This window comes from Haliotis rubra, unplaced genomic scaffold, assembly GCF_003918875.1.
Source record: "Haliotis rubra isolate DU_JTF1 unplaced genomic scaffold, ASM391887v1 Scf241, whole genome shotgun sequence".
Classification (NCBI taxonomy): domain Eukaryota; kingdom Metazoa; phylum Mollusca; class Gastropoda; order Lepetellida; family Haliotidae; genus Haliotis; species Haliotis rubra.
In genome coordinates, this window is record NW_025766459.1 from 1,336,968 (window position 1) to 1,363,225 (window position 26,258).

General features: G+C 42.1%; 1 protein-coding gene across 1 annotated transcript; it reads left to right on the forward strand.

Annotated features, from left to right (window-relative positions):
* Positions 1–2,155: 2,155 nt before the first annotated feature.
* Positions 2,156–25,492, forward strand: LOC124278798 (protein rolling stone-like; the record flags this gene model as incomplete). Its single annotated transcript, XM_046714571.1, has 5 exons — positions 2,156–2,320; positions 21,837–21,942; positions 22,397–22,631; positions 23,434–23,544; positions 25,341–25,492. Coding segments are annotated over exons 1-5 (672 nt in total), but the record flags the coding sequence as incomplete, so codon positions are not given.
* Positions 25,493–26,258: the final 766 nt, after the last annotated feature.

The following is a 26,258-nucleotide window of genomic DNA, read 5'->3' on the forward strand; positions in this document are numbered from 1 at the left end:
TGTAGAGCCGTGCATGTACATAAAGCATGTTATAACCACGTGTAGAGCCGTGCATGTACATAAAGCATGTTATAACCACGTGTAGAGCCGTGCATGTACATAAAGCATGTTATAACCACGTGTAGAGCCGTGCATGTACATAAAGCATGTTATAACCACGTACAGAACCGGACATGTACATTAAGCACCATATAACCACGTGTAGAGCAGTGCATGTACATAAAGCATGTTATAACCACGTGTAGAGCCGTGCATGTACATAAAGCATGTTATAACCACGTGTAGAGCCGTGCATGTACATAAAGCATGTTATAACCACGTACAGAACCGGACATGTACATTAAGCACCATATAACCACGTGTAGAGCAGTGCATGTACATAAAGCATGTTATAACCACGTGTAGAGCCGTGCATGTACATAAAGCATGTTATAACCACGTGTAGAGCCGTGCATGTACATAAAGCATGTTATAACCACGTGTAGAGCCGTGCATGTACATAAAGCATGTTATAACCACGTACAGAACCGGACATGTACATTAAGCACCATATAACCACGTGTAGAGCAGTGCATGTACATAAAGCATGTTATAACCACGTGTAGAGCCGTGCATGTACATAAAGCATGTTATAACCACGTACAGAACCGGACATGTACATTAAGCACCATATAACCACGTGTAGAGCAGTGCATGTACATAAAGCATGTTATAACCACGTGTAGAGCCGTGCATGTACATAAAGCATGTTATAACCACGTACAGAACCGGACATGTACATTAAGCACCATATAACCACGTGAAGAGCAGTCCATTTACATAAAGCATGTTATAACCACGTGTAGAGCTGTGCATGTACATAAATCACCATATAACCACGTGTAGAGCTGTACATGTACATAAAGCACCATATAACCACGTGTAGAGCAGTGCATGTACATAAAGCATGTTATAAACACGTGTAGAGCAGTGCATGTACATAAAGCATGTTATAACCACGTGTAAAGCTGTGCATGTACATAAAGCACCATATAACCACGTGTAGAGCCGTGCATGAACATAAAGCACCATATAACCACGTGTAGAGCTGTACATGTACATAAAGCATGTTATAACCACGTGTAGAGCTGTGCATGTACATAAATCACCATATAACCACGTGTAGAGCTGTGCATGTACATAAAGCACCATATATCCACGTGTAGAGCTGTGCATGCACATAAATCACCATATAACCACGTGTAGAGCTGTGCATGCACATAAAGCACCATATATCCACGTGTAGAGCTGTGCATGCACATAAAGCACCATATAACCACGTGTAGAGCTGTGCATGTACATAAAGCATGTTATAACCACGTGTAGAGCTGTGCATGTACATAAAGCATGTTATAACCACGTGTAGAGCTGTGCATGTACTCAAAGCATGTTATAACCACGTGTAGAGCCGTGCATGTACATAAAGCATGTTATAACCACGTATAGAGCCGTGCATGTACATTAAGCATGCTATAACCATGTGTAGAGCTGTGCATGTACATAAAGCACCATATAACCACGCGTAGAGCTGTGCATGTACATAAAGCACCATATAACCACGTGTAGAGCTGTGCATGTACATTAAGCACCATTTAGATACGTACAGAGCCGTGCATGTATATTAAGCACCATATAACCACGTGTAGAGATTATCCAATTGGTTGTATAGACATGGCCTTTTTCTAAAGTGATGTAAAAATTCATGTACTAAAGTCTAATTATGGACGAGTTATGCATGTTTGAAAATACAACATTTTCGCAACAAATTTCTGGGTAATACGTTTCCTTTTTTTAATAGTATCGTTTTGCAAGGATATAACAAATACCAGCGAAGTATGTATGTGTGTACACCGAGCATCATGCCGCCAGCTGTGGATCCATGTATATCCAGCACAGTCATCCTCCTACAAGTACCATTGTCACCCAGCGTCATCAACGTCATGTCAGAGATACGCAAGTACATCAACAGCGAGCGATCTGATGACCGTAGCCCTCCATTGTCAATCTGCATAAATGATCGTTAACCATAATGAGATGTATGTTCTATTTAATTTGCCTGCAACATGTGCGTGGCCTTACAGTTATTGCTTCCTGGATCAGTATATAGATAATATAGTATATATAACTGTGCTTGTTCATCATTGGGTTTGTATGGGGACGGTGACTGGTTCTGTTTGCGTACAGGACGGTGACAGGGTCCAGGCGACACCAACATGTTTCACGAGGCCTCGCAAAGTGTAATGCCGCTAATCCGGAGACATCTACCGCCTGATGAAAAAAGGTTGGAATTATTATTACGATGTAGTGTATCATCCATACGGGTTATGTTCTGTCCGTGACAATATGACCACTGCTACCCGTCTCGGCTATACCTGGCGATGTGTGCTATACATATAGTCATGGAATAACAGTAGGGGATATTTTAGATTTGTATCAGGTATAATACTCTAGTAACAGTTATATGATTCTGTTGAACAAATAACAACTGGAAGGTAAGTGTGACAGTAGAATATAATGATGCTTACGATCTGGAAGGACGATAGGGTACACTGGCAGCCCTAAATGAAGCAAGTCTAGATTCCCTCGGGTTCTGAATCTCTGGTCTCCCCATGGCTCCTTTTCACGTTTTTTTTATTTGTTTGTTACTATCAAAATTATATATAATCAGAGACTAAGCGTTAGTCTATGTGTGGCCGAATGGCAATCGTTTCGCAGGTGTTGTCGTCCAGGGCGACTCAGGTGCAAAAACGGGCAACAGATGGTGTGTGTCCTGTGACGGTGATTACATCAGTTTCTACGTTGTTGTCACAACTGATGCCTGATCCAACATGACGATATGTGTAGGGTGGCACGGCACGTGTCCGTCCAGCATGTAGATGAGCTACATGTAGACCACATGGTATAACCTATCTCACGGTCTCCATTAGCTGCATGTAGACCACATGGTATCACCTATCACTCCGTCTCCATTATAATTAGCTACATGTAGACCACACGGTGTCACCTATCACTCGGTCTCCATTAGGTACATGTAGACCACATGGTGTCACCTATCACTCGGTCTCCATTAGGTACATGTAGACCACATGGTGTCACCTATCACTCGGTCTCCATTAGGTACATGTAGACCACATGGTGTCACCTATCACTCGGTCTCCATTAGGTACATGTAGACCACATGGTGTCACCTATCACTCGGTCTCCATTAGCTACATGTAGACCACATGGTGTCACCTATCACTCGGTCTCCATTAGCTACATGTAGACCTCATGGTGTCACCTATCACTCGGTCTCCATTAGCTACATGTAGACCACATGGTGTCACCTATCACTCGGGCTCCATTAGGTACATGTAGACCACATGGTGTCACCTATCACTCGGTCTCCATTAGGTACATGTAGACCACATGGTGTCACCTATCACTCGGTCTCCATTACCTGCATGTAGACCTCATGGTGTCACCTATCACTCGGTCTCCATTAGCTACATGTAGACCACATGGTGTCACCTATCACTCGGTCTCCATTAGCTGCATGTAGACCTCATAGTGTCACCTATCACTCGGTCTCCATTAGCTACATGTAGACATCATGGTGTCACCTATCACTCGGTCTCCATTAGCTACATGTAGAGCACATGGTGTCACCTATCACTCGGTCTCCATTAGCTACATGTAGACATCATGGTGTCACCAATGACACGGTCTCCATTAGGTGCATGTAGACCACATGGTGTCACCTATCACTCGGTCTCCATTAGGTACATGTAGACCACATGGTGTCACCTATCACTCGGTCTCCATTAGCTGCATGTAGACCACATGGTGTCACCTATCACTCGGTCTCCATTAGGTGCATGTAGACCTCATGGTGTCACCTATCACTCGGTCTCCATTAGCTGCATGTAGACCTCATGGCGTCACCTATCACTCGGTCTCCATTAGGTGCATGTAGATCTCATGGTGTCACCTATCACTCGGTCTCCATTAGCTACATGTAGACCTCATGGCGTCACCTATCACTCGGTCTCCATTAGCTGCATGTAGACCTCATGGTGTCACCTATCACTCGGTCTCCATTAGCTGCATGTAGATCTCATGGTGTCACCTATCACTCGGTCTCCATTAGCTGCATGTAGATCTCATGGTGTCACCTATCACTCGGTCTCCATTAGCTGCATGTAGACCTCATGGCGTCACCTATCACTCGGTCTCCATTAGCTGCATGTAGACCTCATGGTGTCACCTATCACTCGGTCTCCATTAGGTGCATGTAGATCTCATGGTGTCACCTATCACTCGGTCTCCATTAGCTACATGTAGACATCATGGTGTCACCTATCACTCGGTCTCCATTAGCTACATGTAGACCTCATGGTGTCACCTATCACTCGGTCTCCATTAGCTGCATGTAGACCACATGGTGTCACCAATCACACGGTCTCCATTAGCTACATGTAGACATCATGGTGTCACCTATCACTCGGTCTCCCTAGCTACATGTAGACCTCATGGTGTCACCTATCACTCGGTCTCCATTAGGTGCATGTAGACATCATGGTGTCACCTATCACTCGGTCTCCATTAGGTACATGTAGACCTCATGGCGTCACCTATCACTCGGTCTCCATTACCTGCATGTAGACATCATGGTGTCACCTATCACTCGGTCTCCATTAGGTACATGTAGACCTCATGGCGTCACCTATCACTCGGTCTCCATTACCTGCATGTAGACATCATGGTGTCACCTATCACTCGGTCTCCATTAGGTGCATGTAGACATCATGGTGTCACCTATCACTCCGTCTCCATTAGGTGCATGTAGACCACATGGTGTCACCTATCACTCCGTCTCCATTACCTGCATGTAGACCTCATGGCGTCACCTATCACTCGGTCTCCCTAGCTACATGTAGACATCATGGTGTCACCTATCACTCGGTCTCCATTACCTGCATCCAGATCTCAAGGTGCCACCTATCACTCCGTCTCAATTAGCTACATGTAGACATCATGATGTCACCTATCACTCGGTCTCCATAAGGTGCATGTAGACCACATCGTGTCATCTATCACACGGGCTCCATTAGGTGCATGTAGACTTCATCATCTGACCCCACTCGTCCTCCATTAGCTGCATGTAGACCACATGGTGTCACCAATCACACGGTCTCCATTAGCTGCATGTAGACATCATGGTGTCACCTATCACTCGGTCTCCATTAGCTACATGTAGACCACATGGTGTCACCTATCACTCCGTCTCCATTAGCTACATGTAGACCTCATGGTGTCACCTATCACTCGGTCTCCATTAGGTACATGTAGACCACATGGTGTCACCTATCACTCGGGCTCCATTAGGTACATGTAGACCACATGGTGTCACCTATCACTCGGTCTCCATTAGGTACATGTAGACCACATGGTGTCACCTATCACTCGGTCTCCATTACCTGCATGTAGACCACATGGTGTCACCTATCACTCGGTCTCCATTAGCTGCATGTAGACCTCATAGTGTCACCTATCACTCGGTCTCCATTAGCTACATGTAGACATCATGGTGTCACCTATCACTCGGTCTCCATTAGCTACATGTAGAGCACATGGTGTCACCTATCACTCGGTCTCCATTAGCTACATGTAGACATCATGGTGTCACCAATGACACGGTCTCCATTAGGTGCATGTAGACCACATGGTGTCACCTATCACTCGGTCTCCATTAGGTACATGTAGACCACATGGTGTCACCTATCACTCGGTCTCCATTAGCTGCATGTAGACCACATGGTGTCACCTATCACTCGGTCTCCATTAGGTGCATGTAGATCTCATGGTGTCACCTATCACTCGGTCTCCATTAGCTGCATGTAGACCTCATGGCGTCACCTATCACTCGGTCTCCATTAGGTGCATGTAGATCTCATGGTGTCACCTATCACTCGGTCTCCATTAGCTACATGTAGACCTCATGGCGTCACCTATCACTCGGTCTCCATTAGCTGCATGTAGACCTCATGGTGTCACTCTATCACTCGGTCTCCATTAGCTGCATGTAGATCTCATGGTGTCACCTATCACTCGGTCTCCATTAGCTGCATGTAGATCTCATGGTGTCACCTATCACTCGGTCTCCATTAGCTGCATGTAGACCTCATGGCGTCACCTATCACTCGGTCTCCATTAGCTGCATGTAGACCTCATGGTGTCACCTATCACTCGGTCTCCATTAGCTGCATGTAGATCTCATGGTGTCACCTATCACTCGGTCTCCATTAGCTACATGTAGACATCATGGTGTCACCTATCACTCGGTCTCCATTAGCTACATGTAGACCTCATGGTGTCACCTATCACTCGGTCTCCATTAGCTGCATGTAGACCACATGGTGTCACCAATCACACGGTCTCCATTAGCTGCATGTAGACATCATGGTGTCACCTATCACTCGGTCTCCCTAGCTACATGTAGACCTCATGGTGTCACCTATCACTCGGTCTCCATTAGGTGCATGTAGACATCATGGTGTCACCTATCACTCGGTCTCCATTAGGTACATGTAGACCTCATGGCGTCACCTATCACTCGGTCTCCATTACCTGCATGTAGACATCATGGTGTCACCTATCACTCGGTCTCCATTAGGTACATGTAGACCTCATGGCGTCACCTATCACTCGGTCTCCATTACCTGCATGTAGACATCATGGTGTCACCTATCACTCGGTCTCCATTAGGTGCATGTAGACATCATGGTGTCACCTATCACCCGTCTCCATTAGGTGCATGTAGACCACATGGTGTCACCCTATCACTCCGTCTCCATTACCTGCATGTAGACCTCATGGCGTCACCTATCACTCGGTCTCCCTAGCTACATGTAGACATCATGGTGTCACCTATCACTCGGTCTCCATTACCTGCATCCAGATCTCAAGGTGCCACCTATCACTCCGTCTCAATTAGCTACATGTAGACATCATGATGTCACCTATCACTCGGTCTCCATAAGGTGCATGTAGACCACATCGTGTCATCTATCACACGGGCTCCATTAGGTGCATGTAGACTTCATCATCTGACCCCACTCGTCCTCCATTAGCTGCATGTAGACCACATGGTGTCACCAATCACACGGTCTCCATTAGCTGCATGTAGACATCATGGTGTCACCTATCACTCGGTCTCCATTAGCTACATGTAGACATCATGGTGTCACCTATCACTCGGTCTCCATTAGCTACATGTAGACCTCATGGTGTCACCAATCACACGGTCTCCATTAGCTGCATGTAGACCTCATGGTGTCACCTATCACTCGGTCTCCATTAGCTGCATGTAGACCTCATGGTGTCACCTATCACTCCGTCTCCATTACCTGCATGTAGACCTCATGGCGTCACCTATCACTCGGTCTCCATTAGCTGCATGTAGACCTCATGGTGTCACCTATCACTCGGTCTCCATTAGCTGCATGTAGATCTCATGGTGTCACCTATCACTCGGTCTCCATTAGCTACATGTAGACCTCATGGTGTCACCTATCACTCGGTCTCCATTAGCTACATGTAGACCTCATGGTGTCACCTATCACTCGGTCTCCATTAGCTGCATGTAGACCACATGGTGTCACCAATCACTCGGTCTCCATTAGCTGCATGTAGATCTCATGGTGTCACCTATCACTCGGTCTCCATTAGCTACATGTAGACCTCATGGTGTCACCTATCACTCGGTCTCCATTAGCTGCATGTAGATCTCATGGTGTCACCTATCACTCGGTCTCCATTAGCTGCATGTAGATCTCATGGTGTCACCTATCACTCGGTCTCCATTAGCTACATGTAGACCTCATGGCGTCACCTATCACTCGGTCTCCATTAGCTGCATGTAGACCTCATGGTGTCACCTATCACTCGGTCTCCATTAGCTGCATGTAGATCTCATGGTGTCACCTATCACTCGGTCTCCATTAGCTACATGTAGACATCATGGTGTCACCTATCACTCGGTCTCCATTAGCTACATGTAGACCTCATGGTGTCACCTATCACTCGGTCTCCATTAGCTGCATGTAGACCACATGGTGTCACCAATCACACGGTCTCCATTAGCTGCATGTAGACATCATGGTGTCACCTATCACTCGGTCTCCCTAGCTACATGTAGACCTCATGGTGTCACCTATCACTCGGTCTCCATTAGGTGCATGTAGACATCATGGTGTCACCTATCACTCGGTCTCCATTAGGTACATGTAGACCTCATGGCGTCACCTATCACTCGGTCTCCATTACCTGCATGTAGACATCATGGTGTCACCTATCACTCGGTCTCCATTAGGTACATGTAGACCTCATGGCGTCACCTATCACTCGGTCTCCATTACCTGCATGTAGACATCATGGTGTCACCTATCACTCGGTCTCCATTAGGTGCATGTAGACATCATGGTGTCACCTATCACTCCGTCTCCATTAGGTGCATGTAGACCACATGGTGTCACCTATCACTCCGTCTCCATTACCTGCATGTAGACCTCATGGCGTCACCTATCACTCGGTCTCCCTAGCTACATGTAGACATCATGGTGTCACCTATCACTCGGTCTCCATTACCTGCATCCAGATCTCAAGGTGCCACCTATCACTCCGTCTCAATTAGCTACATGTAGACATCATGATGTCACCTATCACTCGGTCTCCATTAGGTGCATGTAGACCACATCGTGTCATCTATCACACGGGCTCCATTAGGTGCATGTAGACTTCATCATCTGACCCCACTCGTCCTCCATTAGCTGCATGTAGACCACATGGTGTCACCAATCACACGGTCTCCATTAGCTGCATGTAGACATCATGGTGTCACCTATCACTCGGTCTCCATTAGCTACATGTAGACATCATGGTGTCACCTATCACTCGGTCTCCATTAGCTACATGTAGACCTCATGGTGTCATCAATCACACGGTCTCCATTAGCTGCATGTAGACCTCATGGTGTCACCTATCACTCGGTCTCCATTAGCTGCATGTAGACCTCATGGTGTCACCTATCACTCCGTCTCCATTACCTGCATGTAGACCTCATGGCGTCACCTATCACTCGGTCTCCATTAGCTGCATGTAGACCTCATGGTGTCACCTATCACTCGGTCTCCATTAGCTGCATGTAGATCTCATGGTGTCACCTATCACTCGGTCTCCATTAGCTACATGTAGACATCATGGTGTCACCTATCACTCGGTCTCCATTAGCTACATGTAGACCTCATCGTGTCACCTATCACTCCGTCTCCATTAGCTGCATGTAGACCACATGGTGTCACCAATCACACGGTCTCCATTAGCTGCATGTAGACATCATGGTGTCACCTATCACTCGGTCTCCCTAGCTACATGTAGACATCATGGTGTCACCTATCACTCGGTCTCCATTACCTGCATCCAGATCTCAAGGTGCCACCTATCACTCCGTCTCAATTAGCTACATGTAGACATCATGATGTCACCTATCACTCGGTCTCCATTAGGTGCATGTAGACCACATCGTGTCATCTATCACACGGGCTCCATTAGGTGCATGTAGACTTCATCATCTGACCCCACTCGTCCTCCATTAGCTGCATGTAGACCACATGGTGTCACCAATCACACGGTCTCCATTAGCTGCATGTAGACATCATGGTGTCACCTATCACTCGGTCTCCATTAGCTACATGTAGACCTCATGGTGTCACCTATCACTCGGTCTCCATTAGGTACATGTAGACCACATGGTGTCACCAATGACACGGTCTCCATTAGCTACATGTAGACCTCATGGTGTCACCTATCACACTGTATCCATTAGGTGCATGTAGACATCATGGTGTCACCTATCACTCGGTCTCCATTAGTTACATGTAGACCTCATGGTGTCACCTATCACTCGGTCTCCATTAGCTACATGTAGACCTCATGGTGTCACCTATCACTCGGTCTCCATTAGCTACATGTAGACCACATGGTGTCACCAATCACACGGTCTCCATTAGCTGCATGTAGACATCATGGTGTCACCTATCACTCGGTCTCCATTAGGTGCATGTAGACCACATCGTGTCATCTATCACACGGGCTCCATTAGGTGCATGTAGACTTCATCATCTGACCCCACTCGTCCTCCATTAGCTGCATGTAGACCACATGGTGTCACCAATCACACGGTCTCCATTAGCTGCATGTAGACATCATGGTGTCACCTATCACTCGGTCTCCATTAGCTACATGTAGACCTCATGGTGTCACCAATGACACGGTCTCCATTAGCTACATGTAGACCTCATGGTGTCACCAATGACACGGTCTCCATTAGCTACATGTAGACATCATGGCGTCACCTATCACTCGGTCTCCATTAGCTACATGTAGACCACATGGTGTCACCAATGACACGGTCTCCATTAGCTACATGTAGACCTCATGGTGTCACCTATCACACTGTATCCATTAGGTGCATGTAGACATCATGGTGTCACCTATCACTCGGTCTCCATTAGTTACATGTAGACCTCATGGTGTCACCTATCACTCGGTCTCCATTAGCTGCATGTAGACATCATGGTGTCACCTATCACTCGGTCTCCATTACCTGCATGTAGACCACATCGTGTCACCTATCACTCGGTCTCCATTAGCTACATGTAGACCTCATGGTGTCACCTTTCACTCGGTCTCCATTACCTGCATGTAGATCTCATGGTGTCACCTATCACTCGGTATCCATTAGCTACATGTAGATATCATGGTGTCACCTATCACTCGGTCTCCATTAGCTACATGTAGATCTCATGGTGTCACCTTTCACTCGGTCTCCATTAGCTACATGTAGACCTCATGGTGTCACCTTTCACTCGGTCTCCATTACCTGCATGTAGACCACATGGTGTCACCAATCACTCGGTATCCATTAGCTGCATGTAGACATCATGGTGTCACCTATCACACGGTCTCCATTAGCTACATGTAGACATCATGGTGTCACCTATCACTCGGTCTCCATTAGGTGCATGTAGATATCATGGTGTCACCTATCACACGGTCTCCATTAGCTGCATGTAGACATCATGGTGTCACCTATCACACGGTCTCCATTAGCTACATGTAGACATCATGGTGTCACCTATCACTCGGTGTCCATTAGCTACATGTAGATATCATGGTGTCACCTATCACTCGGTATCCATTAGCTACATGTAGATATCATGGTGTCACCTATCACACGGTCTCCATTAGCTGCATGTAGACATCATGGTGTCACCTATCACACGGTCTCCATTAGCTACATGTAGACATCATGGTGTCACCTATCACTCGGTGTCCATTAGCTACATGTAGACCATTAGGTGCATGATGACCTCATCATCTGACCTCTCATGGTCCCACCGCTCACTCGTCGATGGGGTGGCTGTTGAAGCCAACGCATAATTACAAATTCCTTACTCATTGACGATGTATTCACACCTAAACGAGATTCGAGATGCGGATGTTTATTTATATTGTTCATATACAGCCAGTTTGTTGTAAGATCGCGGCGTGAGTGATAAAGGCCACAGCCGATCCAAGGGGTGAGAGATGGCAGGTGTGGTGCACCTGGACTAGCGTTCAGCCATTACAACATGCTGATGGCTTCAATGTCGATAATTGTCCCGTGTCCACCTTTGTTGTCCCTGGCAACATTAACCTGAATCACCTACCTGGCTGACCACTGTCACATTAAGATCTACACATCATGGTTATTGTATTGTGGAGAAGCCACCGGGCTGTTATTGCCTTGAGTGGCGACTGTTCGCCATACAGTTAGTCCGCCGACTCACCCACTGGTCTGATTTGAACAAAGGTTTCTGCTAGCCAGTGTATAACTACTTGGGAGCAAGCTATTAATTACAGGGGAAGAGATCAGGCATACAACATATCTTCGATATGAGCACAGAACAAAGACTTTTGGATAGACGAGCAAGCTGCAAGAATGGCAATATGAAATATATAATCAAGCAGTGATTGTGAAAACACCAACGAACTAAGAAACGCACAATCAGTCTTTAATCCTGGAGTCCAAACAATGTAATTTCTCAAAAATATTTTAATGACAAAAAATATTATAAACCAAAACAAATGCATGCGGTTGGATCGAAAATGATCCCGAGCGCAGGAATACACTGTGGTGTGACATAACTCACTTGACTTGTCAAGTCATTCATCTGAACAAATACGACTCAAAGCCAGTAGCCAATCAACGCAGAGCAGCATCTAAGGAAGTTAACAGAGAGAGTCAACCACAGGAAGGTATGAGAAACTGAACTAGAACGAATAACGATTCAGAACAAACCCTACTCACCAACTTGTACGTATTGAGAATGTTGCATGGATACAAAGGGCGACAACTCCCAGCTAGAGTAGGAAGTAAGATTATCTGCCCCTAAGGGCATGTCAAAGTTCATGACACAAGCCTTTCGTGTTTGTCCTTCACACGGCACAGTTGGCTTCATTTACTTCCTCAAAGACTGGAAAGGAAATCAGGGAGGCTATCCCATTAACTTTGTTACTTTGTCAATTATGCATGACCCAAACGATCTTATCGCGTTCCGGAACAGTGGTAAATTGAGACTGTAGAATGCTTTGATCCTTCATTATGTGTTCTGTGTAAGTGGGTTGTAGAGGTATCAGTGAACACTTAAGATCACATGTTTAATCATGTCTCCTTCAAGTCAGTACAGGCTCACTTCAGCTCACTTCAACAAGCGCCGTTGTGCAGTCATGTCCAATCTGGAAACCAGGCGCTATACAAATCAATTATCATTCATTCACTCATTCATTCATTCATTCACGTGTACAATATCTTCACCAAGTCAGTACAGGCAACACTTACGTTCACGTGTACAATATCTTCACCAAGTCAGTACAGGCAATACTTAAGTTCACGTGTACAATATCTTCACCAAGTCAGTACAGGCAATACTTATGTTCACGTGTATAATATCTTCACCAGGTCAGTACAGGCAATACTTATGTTCACGTGTACAATATCTTCACCAAGTCAGTCCAGGCAATACTTATGTTCACGTGTATAATATCTTCACCAAGTCAGTACAGGCAATATTTACGTTCACGTGTACAATATCTTCACCAAGTCAGTACAGGCAATACTTACGTTCATGTGTATAATATCTTCACCTAGTCAGTACAGGCAATACTTATGTTCACGTGTATAATATCTTCACCAAGTCAGTACAGGCAATACTTACGTTCATGTGTATAATATCTTCACCAAGTCAGTACTGGCAGTACTTATGTTCACGTGTTTAATATCTTCACCAAGTCAGTACAGGCAATACTTATGTTCACGTGTACAATATCTTCATCAAGTCAGTACAGGCAGTACTTACGTTCACGTGGACAATAACTTCACCAAGTCAGTACAGGCAACACTTAAGTTCACGTGTACAATATCTTCACCAAGTCAGTACAGGCAATACTTACGTTCATGTGTATAATAACTTCACCAGGTCACTACAGGCAATACTTACGTTCATGTGTATAATATCTTCACCAAGTCAGTACAGGCAATACTTTTTTTTGTAAAGTATTTTTATTCACTTTACTTGGTTACATTTGAACAAGATATGTGGGTAGAGTAGAATGGTACAGGTTGCATAATAAAAAGCAGACCATGTATAATAACATATGGTACTGGGAATATACATTAACAATTGAGATGCTAGCTTATATTACAGAGAATTGAAAGACTAAAAAATAAATTACAGGACTGCATCTAGGACATTCCATTTTCTGTAAAAATGTTTCATATTATCGTTTTTCTTCTCGATAAATTTCTCTATCTCGTAGATATCTTTTAATAATGTTCTGTAGATGGTGAAGCTAGGTTTGTGTCCTTTTATATTCATTACGAAAATGTGGCGCTTTGCCAATAGTATCATGTGGTTGAGTAAGTGGTTACTACTGCAACAAAATAGAATATCATGGTTTGACATTTCATACGTTTTACCAAGGACTTGAGTTATAAAATTGTTAAATTCTGACCAGAACATTTTGATGGTTGGACAATCAAGGTATACATGGTAAATATCCTCACTTACTGAACCACATAATGTACATAGGTCATTATCTATCAATTTCATTTTTAGTAATTCTCGTTTAGTGTAAATGACTCTATGCAAAACTTATATTGAAAATCTAAAGAGTTTCGTGTCTTTAGTGCATTGTCTATATTGAGAAAATATGGTTTTCCAATTTAACAACTCATTTAGTTCCCCGTTCCATTTGAGACACACATTCGGAATGTTATAATCAGATATAAAATTATCATAGAATATCCTTGAACCTTTACTAGGTTTAGTCAAATCGTTCCAAGGAGAGCACATAGATAACGACGGTATATTAAAATTGTTATTTGTTCGTATAACGTCTTTCCACTGTTTGGGTATACTAAGGAGAACCCGATTAAAGTCAAGTACAGTACCTTTAATACCAAATTTTGCCTTAAGTTCTGCGAATGTTAGAAATGCGTGGTCGTTACAAATATCTTTAATATAAACTATTCCACATTTAATCCAGTTATGAATGATCAAACTTGGCTGGTTACACTGGTGATTTAACCATAGTGGCTGCATGAGTATTTCATTAATGTCGTTATTGTTACATACCGATCTTTTAACATATCTATGCCAGGCATCAAGAGAATCTTTCCAAAATGGATTTTTAATATTATAATGTTTTGTGATGTTGGCTCCTAAAAAAAGAAGGTTTTGTAGAGGGAAACCGGCGAGAGCATAGTTCTTAGGTTTTGAAATATATCTCTTCAAACATGAAAGTTTTAGAGAGTCGATAAATGTTTTCATGTCAACCATTCTTAGACCACCTTCTTCGTACCTTCGGACTAAATTAATTCGTTTTATTTTATCAATTTTATCATTCCATATAAATTTGAAGAATAATCTGTTTAAATCAGTAATAAATGTTTCTTGGGGATTAGGGAGAGAAGAGAAGATGTGGACAATCGTGGATAAAGCTAAACTTTTAACGACGGTTATTTTCCCTATCAACGTTAAATTGCGTCTTTCCAATTCAGTAGAATTCTTTTTTATATTTTCGAGTCTCTTCTTTGTATTAATTACCCATAGGTTTTCTAAAAGAGCATTTAATTTGATTCCCAATACTTCGAAATTCTCATTATGCCAATCCATCTTATAGTCCTGGGATAGGACTATTTTACTACCTGCCACTGAGCCTAGCCATACTACTTTTGTTTTATTAATATTTATTTTCAAACCTGACATCTTGTAAAAGGAAAGCAAAGTTTTCATAGCTTCATTAAGAGAGTTTTCGGAACCGTCCAAAAATAATTCAGTGTCATCTGCATATTGACCAATAACATGTTCGATGTCGTTTAAAACAATTCCTTTTATTCTGTGGTTGTCTCTGATCATTATTCCTAGTAGTTCTGCTACCAGTAAGAATAAATATGGAGATATGGGATCACCCTGTCTGCATCCCCTTTCATTATCGAAAAACGTGGACAAGTGACCATTCTGTATCATACACGAGGATGCATTAGAAATCAATATGTTAACCCATCTTTGAATGTTACTTCCAAAACCAAACTTGTCTAGGACCATCTTAATGAATAATTTTGACACGGTGTCGAAAGCTTTTTCAAAGTCAATTAAGATTAGTAAACCTTTTATGTTTTGCCTTTTAGTTTCAAACATAATGTCATAAAGAAGTCTAATGTTTTCCGTAATGCATCTTCCTGGAATGAATCCTGTTTGATTTTCGTTTATATGAAAATTCAAAGTTTTTTTAATCCTGTTTGTTATACAAGTACATATAACTTTATACAATGCGTTTAGGAGAGAGATAGGTCGCCAATTCTTTAGGTATCTTCTATCCTTACCTGGCTTAGGGATACATGTAATTACTCCTCTATTCATTGTCGTAGTCATAGAATTCTGGTTGAAAGTTACTTTTATATATCGGTGAATCCAAATTTTCAGATTTTTCCAGAAAAATTTGAAGAATTCGATAGGGAAGCCATCTAAACCTGGACTTTTGTTATTTTCATTGATTTAACAGCATGCGAAAGTTCTTCAACGCTAATATCGCGCTCTAGTTCATTTGACTGTTCTTTATTTAAAGAAGGAGTAGCAATATGTTCGAATACAGCTTTAATGTCTTCATCTATGTCGCAATTAGATTTATACAGGTTTTCATAGAATCGCTTTTGTTCCACTATTATTTCTCGTCCATCTGCTATTTCTTCACCATTATCACGAATAAGGGGAGTTAATAAGTTTGTTTGTATAGTTTCTATTTTCTAAATGGCAAAAATAATTTGTAGGTTTATCCCTTCTTCATACCACTGGATTCTATTTCTAACTTGGATTCCTTTTATTTCTTCTTCTTTTATTTTTTCCAATTCAATTTTACTTTTAGATAAATCAGCAAGAATTGTTTCATTAACGTTTTGGAAGTTACTTCTTATTTCATCTTCTATATGACATATATTCTCCTCTAGTTCTTCATATTTTGCAGTTCTGCTTTTCATAAGATATGAAGAGTATGAGATGGATTTTCCTCTCAGTTTCATTAAAAATGTCTCTAAAAATAGAGTGTCACTGATAGTCAAACGTAAGTGTTCATCATTAATCTCGTTTAATTCTTCATCTGAATATGTAGGGTCTGCGTATTCTCGTTTTGTTATATAATCCTCTTGTCTCAATAATGATGTGTTAAACTTCCAATAGCCGCGTCCCTTTTCCTTATTTTTTTGTGTTGATAAAGATAACGTTACAGCAGAATGGTCACTTTTATAACCAGGTATGATGGATATATTACTATTTATGTTAAAGAGGTCCTCAGTTACCAAGAAGAAATCTAATCTGGCTTGTTGGCGAGGATTCTTTTTCCACCATGTATACTTTTTTGTTTTAGGGTTTAACTCTCTCCATGCGTCTATTAAGTTTAAATTGCCTATTTGGTCCAAGACAGTCTTACGAGCCTGTGGGTTATTAATGTGTTTATAGTTTTCAAGGTCTATGGAAGGGTCTAAGACAAGATTCCAATCTCCACATACTGCAATTGAATCGTTACCCATATTTACAATCTTATCAAATAAAGATATATAAAAGGAAGGACTATCAGAGTTCGGTCCATATACATTTGTAAGGGTTAATCTTATGTCGTCAACAGTTATATCTAAAATTATGTAATTTCCATTTTCGTCTTTAGAAACATTGTGTATTTCATATTCAAAATTATTATTTAGAAGAATGGCAACACCTCTTGAGTTTGACTTATATGGAGAAATGACACATTCTAAACCCCATTCATTTCTCATTGTGTTCTCATACTCTGCAGAAATATGTATGTCTTGTAAACATATGATTGAGAATTTCTTTTTTCTATATAAATTCATGACTTCTTTACGTTTACCTTTATCGGCTAGGCCTCTACAATTACCTGAAACTATGCTAATTTTGTTATTTGCATCCATAGTTAAAGAATCTTAGACCATCGTAACTTCTCTGGTCATTAATGCTGTTTCTGTATCCAAGTGAAAGTGTTTTTTTGTTTTATTATAACATAAGGTAATATAGCAAATAAGAACAAAGAAAATTCCGTGGTTGCCACGAGCAATATCTCTGAAGGAGCAGAAGGCTCTGCCTCCCCCATGGTAGACTAAGGTTTAGTCTCTGAATATATATAATTTGGATAGTAACAAACAAGCCCATTTATATTGAAAAGGAGCCCTAGGGAGACCAGAGATCCTGAACCTGAGGAAATCTAGACTTGCTTTATTTAGGGCTTTAGCACTGCAGAGAGGGCTAGGCAGTAGGGAAAATAATGTTGTTCAGGGACTGTGAGACAGACTAGCCCCATGGTTAAGACAAGAACTAAGAAGTGAGTAGGTGAGTGATTGAGCGAGTTTTAGCTCGACGCCGCAACACGAGCGGGGAGACACCAGAAATAGGCCCCACACGCCGTACCCACGCGGGGTGCCGAACTCAGGCCCTCGGTGCGAGGAACGATAAAAACGCCAAGACAACCAGGCCATCGCCCGCCCCCAGGAACTAAGGAAATCAAATCGTGAAACAAACCTTATTCAAGTTAATTTTTTGGGAAATAAAGTTCAAGTACATAGTATGATATCTATTGTATAAAATTCGAAGTATAGAAATTGCATGACATGGCTCGAGAGTGTTGTAACAGTGACATGTTTTCCGGTGCTAGAATGGGTAAGTATTTACAATCAAAGTAAGTTTTCAAAGTTACTTATAGTTTGCGAATCCTTAACGTATCGCTAAAACCAGAGACCATATAATAGTTAGTACAGGCAACACTTAAGTTCACGTGTACAATATCTTCACCAAGTCAGTACAGGCAACACTTAAGTTCACGTGTATAATAACTTCACCAAGTCAGTGAAGGCAATACTTATGTTCACGTGTATAATATCTTCACCAAGTCAGTACAGGCAACACTTAAGTTCACGTGTATAATAACTTCACCAAGTCAGTACAGGCAGTACTTATGTTCACGTGTATAATATCTTCACCAAGTCAGTACTGGCAATACTTATGTTCACGTGTATAATATCTTCACCAAGTCATTACAGGCAATACTTATGTTCACGTGTATAATATCTTCACCAAGTCAGTACAGGCAATGCTTAAGTTCATGTGTATAATATCTTCACCAAGTCAGTACAGGCAATACTTACGTTCATGTGTATAATATCTTCACCAAGTTAGTACAGGCAATATTTATGTTCACGTGAACAATATCTTCACCAAGTAAGTACAGGGCAACACTTAAGTTTGAGTTATTTGGAGCTAAGCGACATGAAGGTATACTTATGGAACGAAATATTGCAACACCACATATATATCAAAGTACCAATGTGGTACCATTAACCATATTAGAGGAACGTATGCAAACCTCAGCTTAACTCACTATCTGGATAAACTCTCCTTCAGGGAATACTTGTGACAAAAGTAAAGGCAAAACACGAAACACTGTAGTTTATCCATAGAAGCAAACATGACGGAACATTGGCTCAGTTTGTAGTGTTGATAACTTTGGTCGTGTGACGTTAACAAAAGCTCTCATTCTCCAAATTCCGTCATACAACCCTGACGAAAACACGTTAGTATCAACAACGGAGCACACTGTCAATATCCCCTGACTAAACTCCCTAGGAGTGGTCTACCTGACCGCTGGCGGTACTTAACGTCATTGAACGTGATACCCACCTTTGATCGCAGCACGTGCATCTCTCCGCGTGTGTGTGTCCTGTGTCGATATGCTTATGTGACGATAACATTGTTTTTGTGTCCTAACGTCATCCATTTTGTTTCAAGGAGAAGCATATGGACGTTAGCGTCTGTAATATGAAGACCAAAACGTTGATACAACATCACCACCCTACCCCTCACACACACACGCACGCACGCACGCACACACACAAACACTACTCCTCTTGATGTGCATTACCTGTAAATGCCAGTCAAAGATAATGTCTTTTCGTTTTCTTCTTGATGCCCCGTATGTTGTATATCATATTTATACTGTGACCATTCCCATGAAATTAATTGAAACAGAAAGTTGTTTTTTCATAATTTCCTGCTTCCCCTGTTACAGAAGAGGCACTAGAGCCAGGGTGCTCTAAGGTCCTTTGCAAGAAAACTTCATTGATAACAGGATACAGGATTTTTTTCTAACAAAGCACAAAACAACAACACCAGACACCACCACACATTCACTCACCGATCACACTTACAAGTTCCAAATATTTACAGTAAGTTTAAGTTCAAGTTCATTAAGCCTATATTTGTTTTCATTAGGGTACAAGAAGAAAGAATTCAGAAAGTCATCTAAAATTTGCAAAATCATGATATAACATCCACTTATTATAAAACCTATCTTGTTCACTTTTACTGAAGGATATATTCTTTTCAGTAAAATATCTATCTTGTAAATAATGTCTTACATGTTTAAAACTAAGAGTAGTTTTTAATACCTTACATTTATATATGAAGAATTTAGCTAACAACAATATTAAATCATACACATCATAAGTATATACATTTGTTCTCATTCCAAACACAATAAGTTGCAGGTCCAACTTCATGTTGTGAACATGTTGACATTTATCATTCAATAATTCTAGAAAGAATTTCCAAAAAGCTTGCACCTGTTCACAATACCAAAACAAGTGGGGGATTGTTTCAACCTCACATTGACAAACGGTACATAAGTTGCTTTCAGCTAATTTGATCTTAAATAGAAATGAATTAGTTGAGAGAATGCCATGTATAATCCTGAACTGAAACCATTGAAGTTTAGTATCCCTTGTAGTCTTTAAAGGTTATAAAAATGTTTTTCCCATTCAAGTTCAGCAAGCATACAATCCTCCCACTCATTCATGAATTTTAAGTTAACATCAGATGCAATCAAAACATGGTAATAACACTTGGCTCCCTTCTTAACAGACATCAGTTTTCGATTAACTGTATTACCATCTAACTGCTCAAAAGATGTAGGTCTCATTATCTTTAACTAAGTTTGATAACTTTTAATAGCCATGATAAGACCATTCCAGTGGAGAAAATTTATGTCAAGTTCAAAAGTGTTCTGAAATTCCTCGATATGTTCCGTCTAAATTGATAAAATCACGAATCTGACTAACACCTCTCCCAAACCAAGCAGAACAAAAAATAACTTCTTTACCAATCTTTAAGGGCTTGTTATAAAAGATTGGTTCTGTGATGAATTCATCAAATGAACATGGTTGAAACTTATGAGCAAACTTGTCGAAAGCAGAAATACAATGAAGCCAATATTCATTCTTAATATCTTGGGAGAGTGTACCTGGGAATAATTTACCAAATACAGCTAAATTTTCCATTTTGGGGGAGGAAGCATAGCACAAACATGTTCAATCAGATACTTACCTTGTTTAAACATACAATGGAATCCAGAATATTTTAAGCTCCTATGTGTAATATTTTCAACAGATTTAAATGTTATGGCTAGAAAGAATTTCGAAAATAAATTGTTTGAGATTCAGTTAATTATCAACAGGTGGATGAAAAGAATAATTACACCACTTGGTAGAATTGCTATTTTAAAATCATTACAAATTTCAAAATTGAATTATCTCTTTCTTACTCTCCCAAACACACACACACACACACACACACACACACACACACACACACACACACACACACACAGAGGAAACTTCCCGCGTGAATTAAACAAAGTACTATGTAAATTTCTCTGGAGTGGTAAACCTGATTAGATCAAAAGAGTGGTTGCTTGTAAGCCTGTTGCAGAGGGTGGTTGAAGCTTCTTCTTATGTTAGTTTTGTCTTGGATGAGAAAGTTGTGTGATATTGGCTATGAATCCAAATTAAACAGAAAGTTTCATAATATATACAAGACAAATCTTATGGATAACAACTTGTTGACTTATTTCTCACAACGTTTCTGGGCTAGTTCTTGCCCATTCGTCAGGTGGATAATGATCATAGCGAACAATACAGTATATATATTATATCACTATGATCATTATCCACCTGACGAAGGGGCACCAGACGAAGGGGCAGAAACGTTGTGAGAAATAAGTCAACAAGTTGTTATCCATAAGATTTGTCTTGTATTACTACATCAACTTCGAAATGCCTTTGAAGAATTTCAGAAAGTTTCATGTTTCAGTGACAGATCAGATTCCAGGACCAAGTGTTCCATGGAACACTGGCGGGAACAGTTCCGGTGTTCCAGCTTTGGGCTGGAACATCCACAACCACATCTTTTCACCCAATTTGAGGTGGGTGTTACTGATCAATACGCATATCAAAGGAACTTCGAATGACATACTATTCCCGTCCCCACGTGATGTGATCAGGGTTACAGTATGTGAAGGATCGATAACATATCACGATAGATGTGTGAAGGGCATTTCAAACAGAAACATCAGTGACAGGCACAGTATACTGCGGTGCCGAGTATGTGTTCCTGTGTTCCAGTAACTGAACATCTGACTTGACATACTTTTGAATGTGTTTGTGTGCGGGTGCCACCAGTGGGTCGGACACCTCCACATGTTCACGAATACCTGGTTGATCACTAATTGACGCTGGTTTGAAAAAGTATGCTTTGGATATAACAAATAAATGTTTGAATCACTAACACACCACGTCTCATAATATGTAATCTGCCAGCCATGCTGAGAGTACCGGTGATCATATTACTGTGCTATGTACACATGCATATGTCCTCAGTGGGGCTGGCCGAAGGTGTATCTCTGTTGGCGCGCTGTTGCTGCCGTCTACCACGTCGCCGTGATCATCGTAACGGGGTTCTGTGACAGATACTCATGGACAAGGACCGAGAAGGACAGCGTCAAGTGGTTCATCTATCTCACAAACTGGATGTTCTTCCAACTGACTTTGTCCACTCTCGCTGACTTCATGGCACTGGGTTACTGCCACCTTGTGCGGAAAGACATCATCAGTGGTTCGTACGACTTGTAACACGCTTCCGTTAAAATTGTTAGAATGTACGTGCTCGGTGGTGCCTGCCCTGTAAGAGGTGCAGTGGAAACCCCAAGCCCATGTAGCCAGGCTGGCCAGATGAAGCCTGACCCCAAGCTTTGGGCAGGTTGTCCTGCATATTATCAGTCCTACTAAAGATGAATACTGCTTGGACGTATTGAGGAACTTGATAGCCTCGAATACCGCTTGAATGTATTGAGGAACGTGTTTCTCGCCTGTAACAGATCAGTGACACGTTTCATGTCTGTAACAGATCAGTGACATGTTTGACGTCTGTAACAGATCAGCGACACGTTTCATGTCTGTAACAGATCAGTGACATGTTTCAGTGACGTCTGTAACAGATCAGTGACATGTTTGACGTCTGTAACAGATCAGCGACTCGTTTCATGTCTGTAACAGATCAGTGACATGTTTGACGTCTGTAACAGATCAGTGACACGTTTCATGTCTGTAACAGATCAGTGACATGTTTGACGTCTGTAACAGATCAGTGACACGTTTCATGTCTGTAACAGATCAGTGACACGTTTCATGTCTGTAACAGATCAGTGACATGTTTGACGTCTGTAACATGTTTACATTCGAATGTCAGGAATCCCCTTCAGGCTCCGTACATCAGATATCAATGTAATGTCATCAAATAGTGTGAAATATTAGAAAAAATGCATTTGTGTTTATGCCAACTCATTTCTTCATGAAACATGACCTGAATATTTACTCCTGAGAGAACTATTCCCATCATGACATCTTTATTTCAACAGGTGGAATCCAACGCATGCCGCTGTTTCTGAAAGTGACCTGGGTTTTGCACAACCTGAGCAATACCGGCAGCATACTGGTGACCATACTCTTCTGGGGGTTCGTACATTCACGTAAGTCGCTGATCTTTGACAGCATCCTACAGCGGTTGACATACAAATGTAAGTACGTCATACAGCTGTAAGTACACATCGCTGATCTTTGACAGCATCCTACAGCGGTTGACATACAAATGTAAGTACGTCATACAGCTGTAAGTACACATCGCTGATCTTTGACAGCATCCTACAGCGGTTGCCATACAGATGTAAGTACACATCGCTGATCTTTGACAGTATCCTACAGCGGTTGACATACAGATGTAAGTACGTCATACAGCTGTAAGTACACATCGCTGATCTTTGACAGCATCCTACAGCGGTTGACATACAGATGTAAGTACACATCGCTGATCTTTGACAGTATCCTACAGCGGTTGACATACAGCTGTAAGTACACATCACTGATCTTTGACAGTATCCTACAGCAGTTGACATACAGCTGTAAGTACACATCGCTGATCTTTAACAGTATCCTACAGCAGTTGACATACAGCTGTAAGTAGACATTGCCGATCTTTGACAGCATCCTACAGCGGTTGACATACAGCTGTAAGTACGTCATACAGCTGTAAGTACACATCGCTGATCTTTGACAGCATCCTACAGCGGTTGCCATACAGATGTAAGTAGACATTGCCGATCTTTGACAGTATCCTACAGCGGTTGACATACAGATGTAAGTACACATCGCTGATCTTTAACAGTATCCTACAGCGGTTGACATACAGATGTAAGTACACATCGCTGATCTTTGACAGCATCCTACAGCGGTTGACATACAGATGTAAGTACACATCGCTGATCTTTAACAGTATCCTACAGCGGTTGACATACAGATGTAAGTACACATCGCTGATCTTTGACAGCATCCTACAGCGGTTGACATACAGATGTAAGTAGACATTGCCGATCTTTGACAGTATCCTACAGCGGTTGACATACAGATGTAAGTACACATCGCCGATCTTTGACAGTATCCTACAGCGGTTGACATACAGATGTAAGTACACATCGCTGATCTTTGACAGTATCCTACAGCGGTTGACATACAGATGTAAGTACACATCGCTGATCTTTGACAGCATCCTACAGCGGCTGACATACAGATGTAAGTAGACATTGCCGATCTTTGACAGCATCCTACAGCGGTTGGCAAATAGCTGTAGGTACCGTGAACTTTCATGTAATAAGAGATTGACTTGACAGACCAACAAGATTACACATGTAATTGCTCCGCTCGTCACGCTGAAAACCCGGGTTCGATTCCCCAAATGGGTACAATGTGTGAAGCCCATTTCTGGTGTTGCCTGGCGTGATATTGCTGGAATATTGCTAAAGGCTGCGTAAACCCATACTCACTCACTTCATGTAATTGTGCAGTTATTCATAAAACCAAGGACCCGTGAAGGTCCGGGTTACAATATTGATCTTCAGTAACCCATGCTTGTCGTAAGAATCCACTAACGGGATCGGGTGGTCAGGATCGCTGACTTGGTTGATACATGTCATCGGTTCCCAATTGCGCAGATCGATGTTCATGCTGTTGATCACTGGATTGTGTGGTCCAGACTCGATTATTTACAGACCGCCGCCATATTGCTGGGATATTGCTGAGTGCGGTGTAAAACTAAGCCCACTCACTCACTCATAAAACCAAATGCCAATTAAAGCTAAAGTTGAACACATTCCAAATCATTGAACATAATGATTTTAATCATTTAAGTGACAGTAGATCAATTGACAGTAATGTTGATACTTTATAAAATGTGACAAGATGTTTAATGACAAAATAAATACATCGGTTCCAGCGGGCAAGGCCGTGTCTAATGTTGATTTCATCACCCATACTGGCAACACGACATACGTCATCCTCAACCTCTGTATCGCAGCGTCTCCGGTGAGGTTCCTCCATTTCTTCCAACCCCTCACCGTGGCGGCCACATACTCCATCTTCTCCGCGGTATATCAGACTGCAGGCGGAACTAACGGCCTCGGAGCCCACGCTGTATACCACGGGCTTGACTGGGCGACTGATCCGGGGAGTACGGCATTGTTTTATTGTGTGTTCACCTTTATAGGGGTTCCAGCTGTGCAGTTCGTGACTGTGTTGATCGCAATGGGAAGAGGGACGCTGTTTGATGTTTGTATGGGAAGGTGTAGGCATGGATGGGTGGGTGGATCAGGGTACATGCCTCAGTGAAGACTGATAGACCAGACGGGGTGATGGGAAGGTGTAGGCATGGAGGGTCGGGTGGATCAGGGTACACGCCTCAGTGAAGACTGATAGGCCAGACGGGGTGTTGGGAAGACTGTACACGGGAATGTGGGTGGACAGGTTGTCTGGTATTGTGTAGTGTCGAGCAGAAAGAGTAACCTCCAGAATAATTACATCATGATTCTCTTGAAACAAAATTGAAACATTGGTCTAGCTTTGGTTTCCATAATTGATAACTTTCACTGATGTTTTCAAGTTGACTAAAACCGTGTGACAGAACTGGAATAAGACGCTGACGTTTCATTTTTTATGTAATATAAGCACCTACAAGACTTTAGTTTCTGTGTGTTGTGTGTGTGTGTGTGTGTGTGTGTGTGTGTGTGTGTGTGTGTGTGTGTGTGTGTGTGTGTGTGTGTGTGTGTGATATTTATCCATTATGTTTTAATAAATATCTGTTACATATTAGTTTATTGCTCCCAGTAATGTTATAAAGGTCAGTCGTTTAACCCGA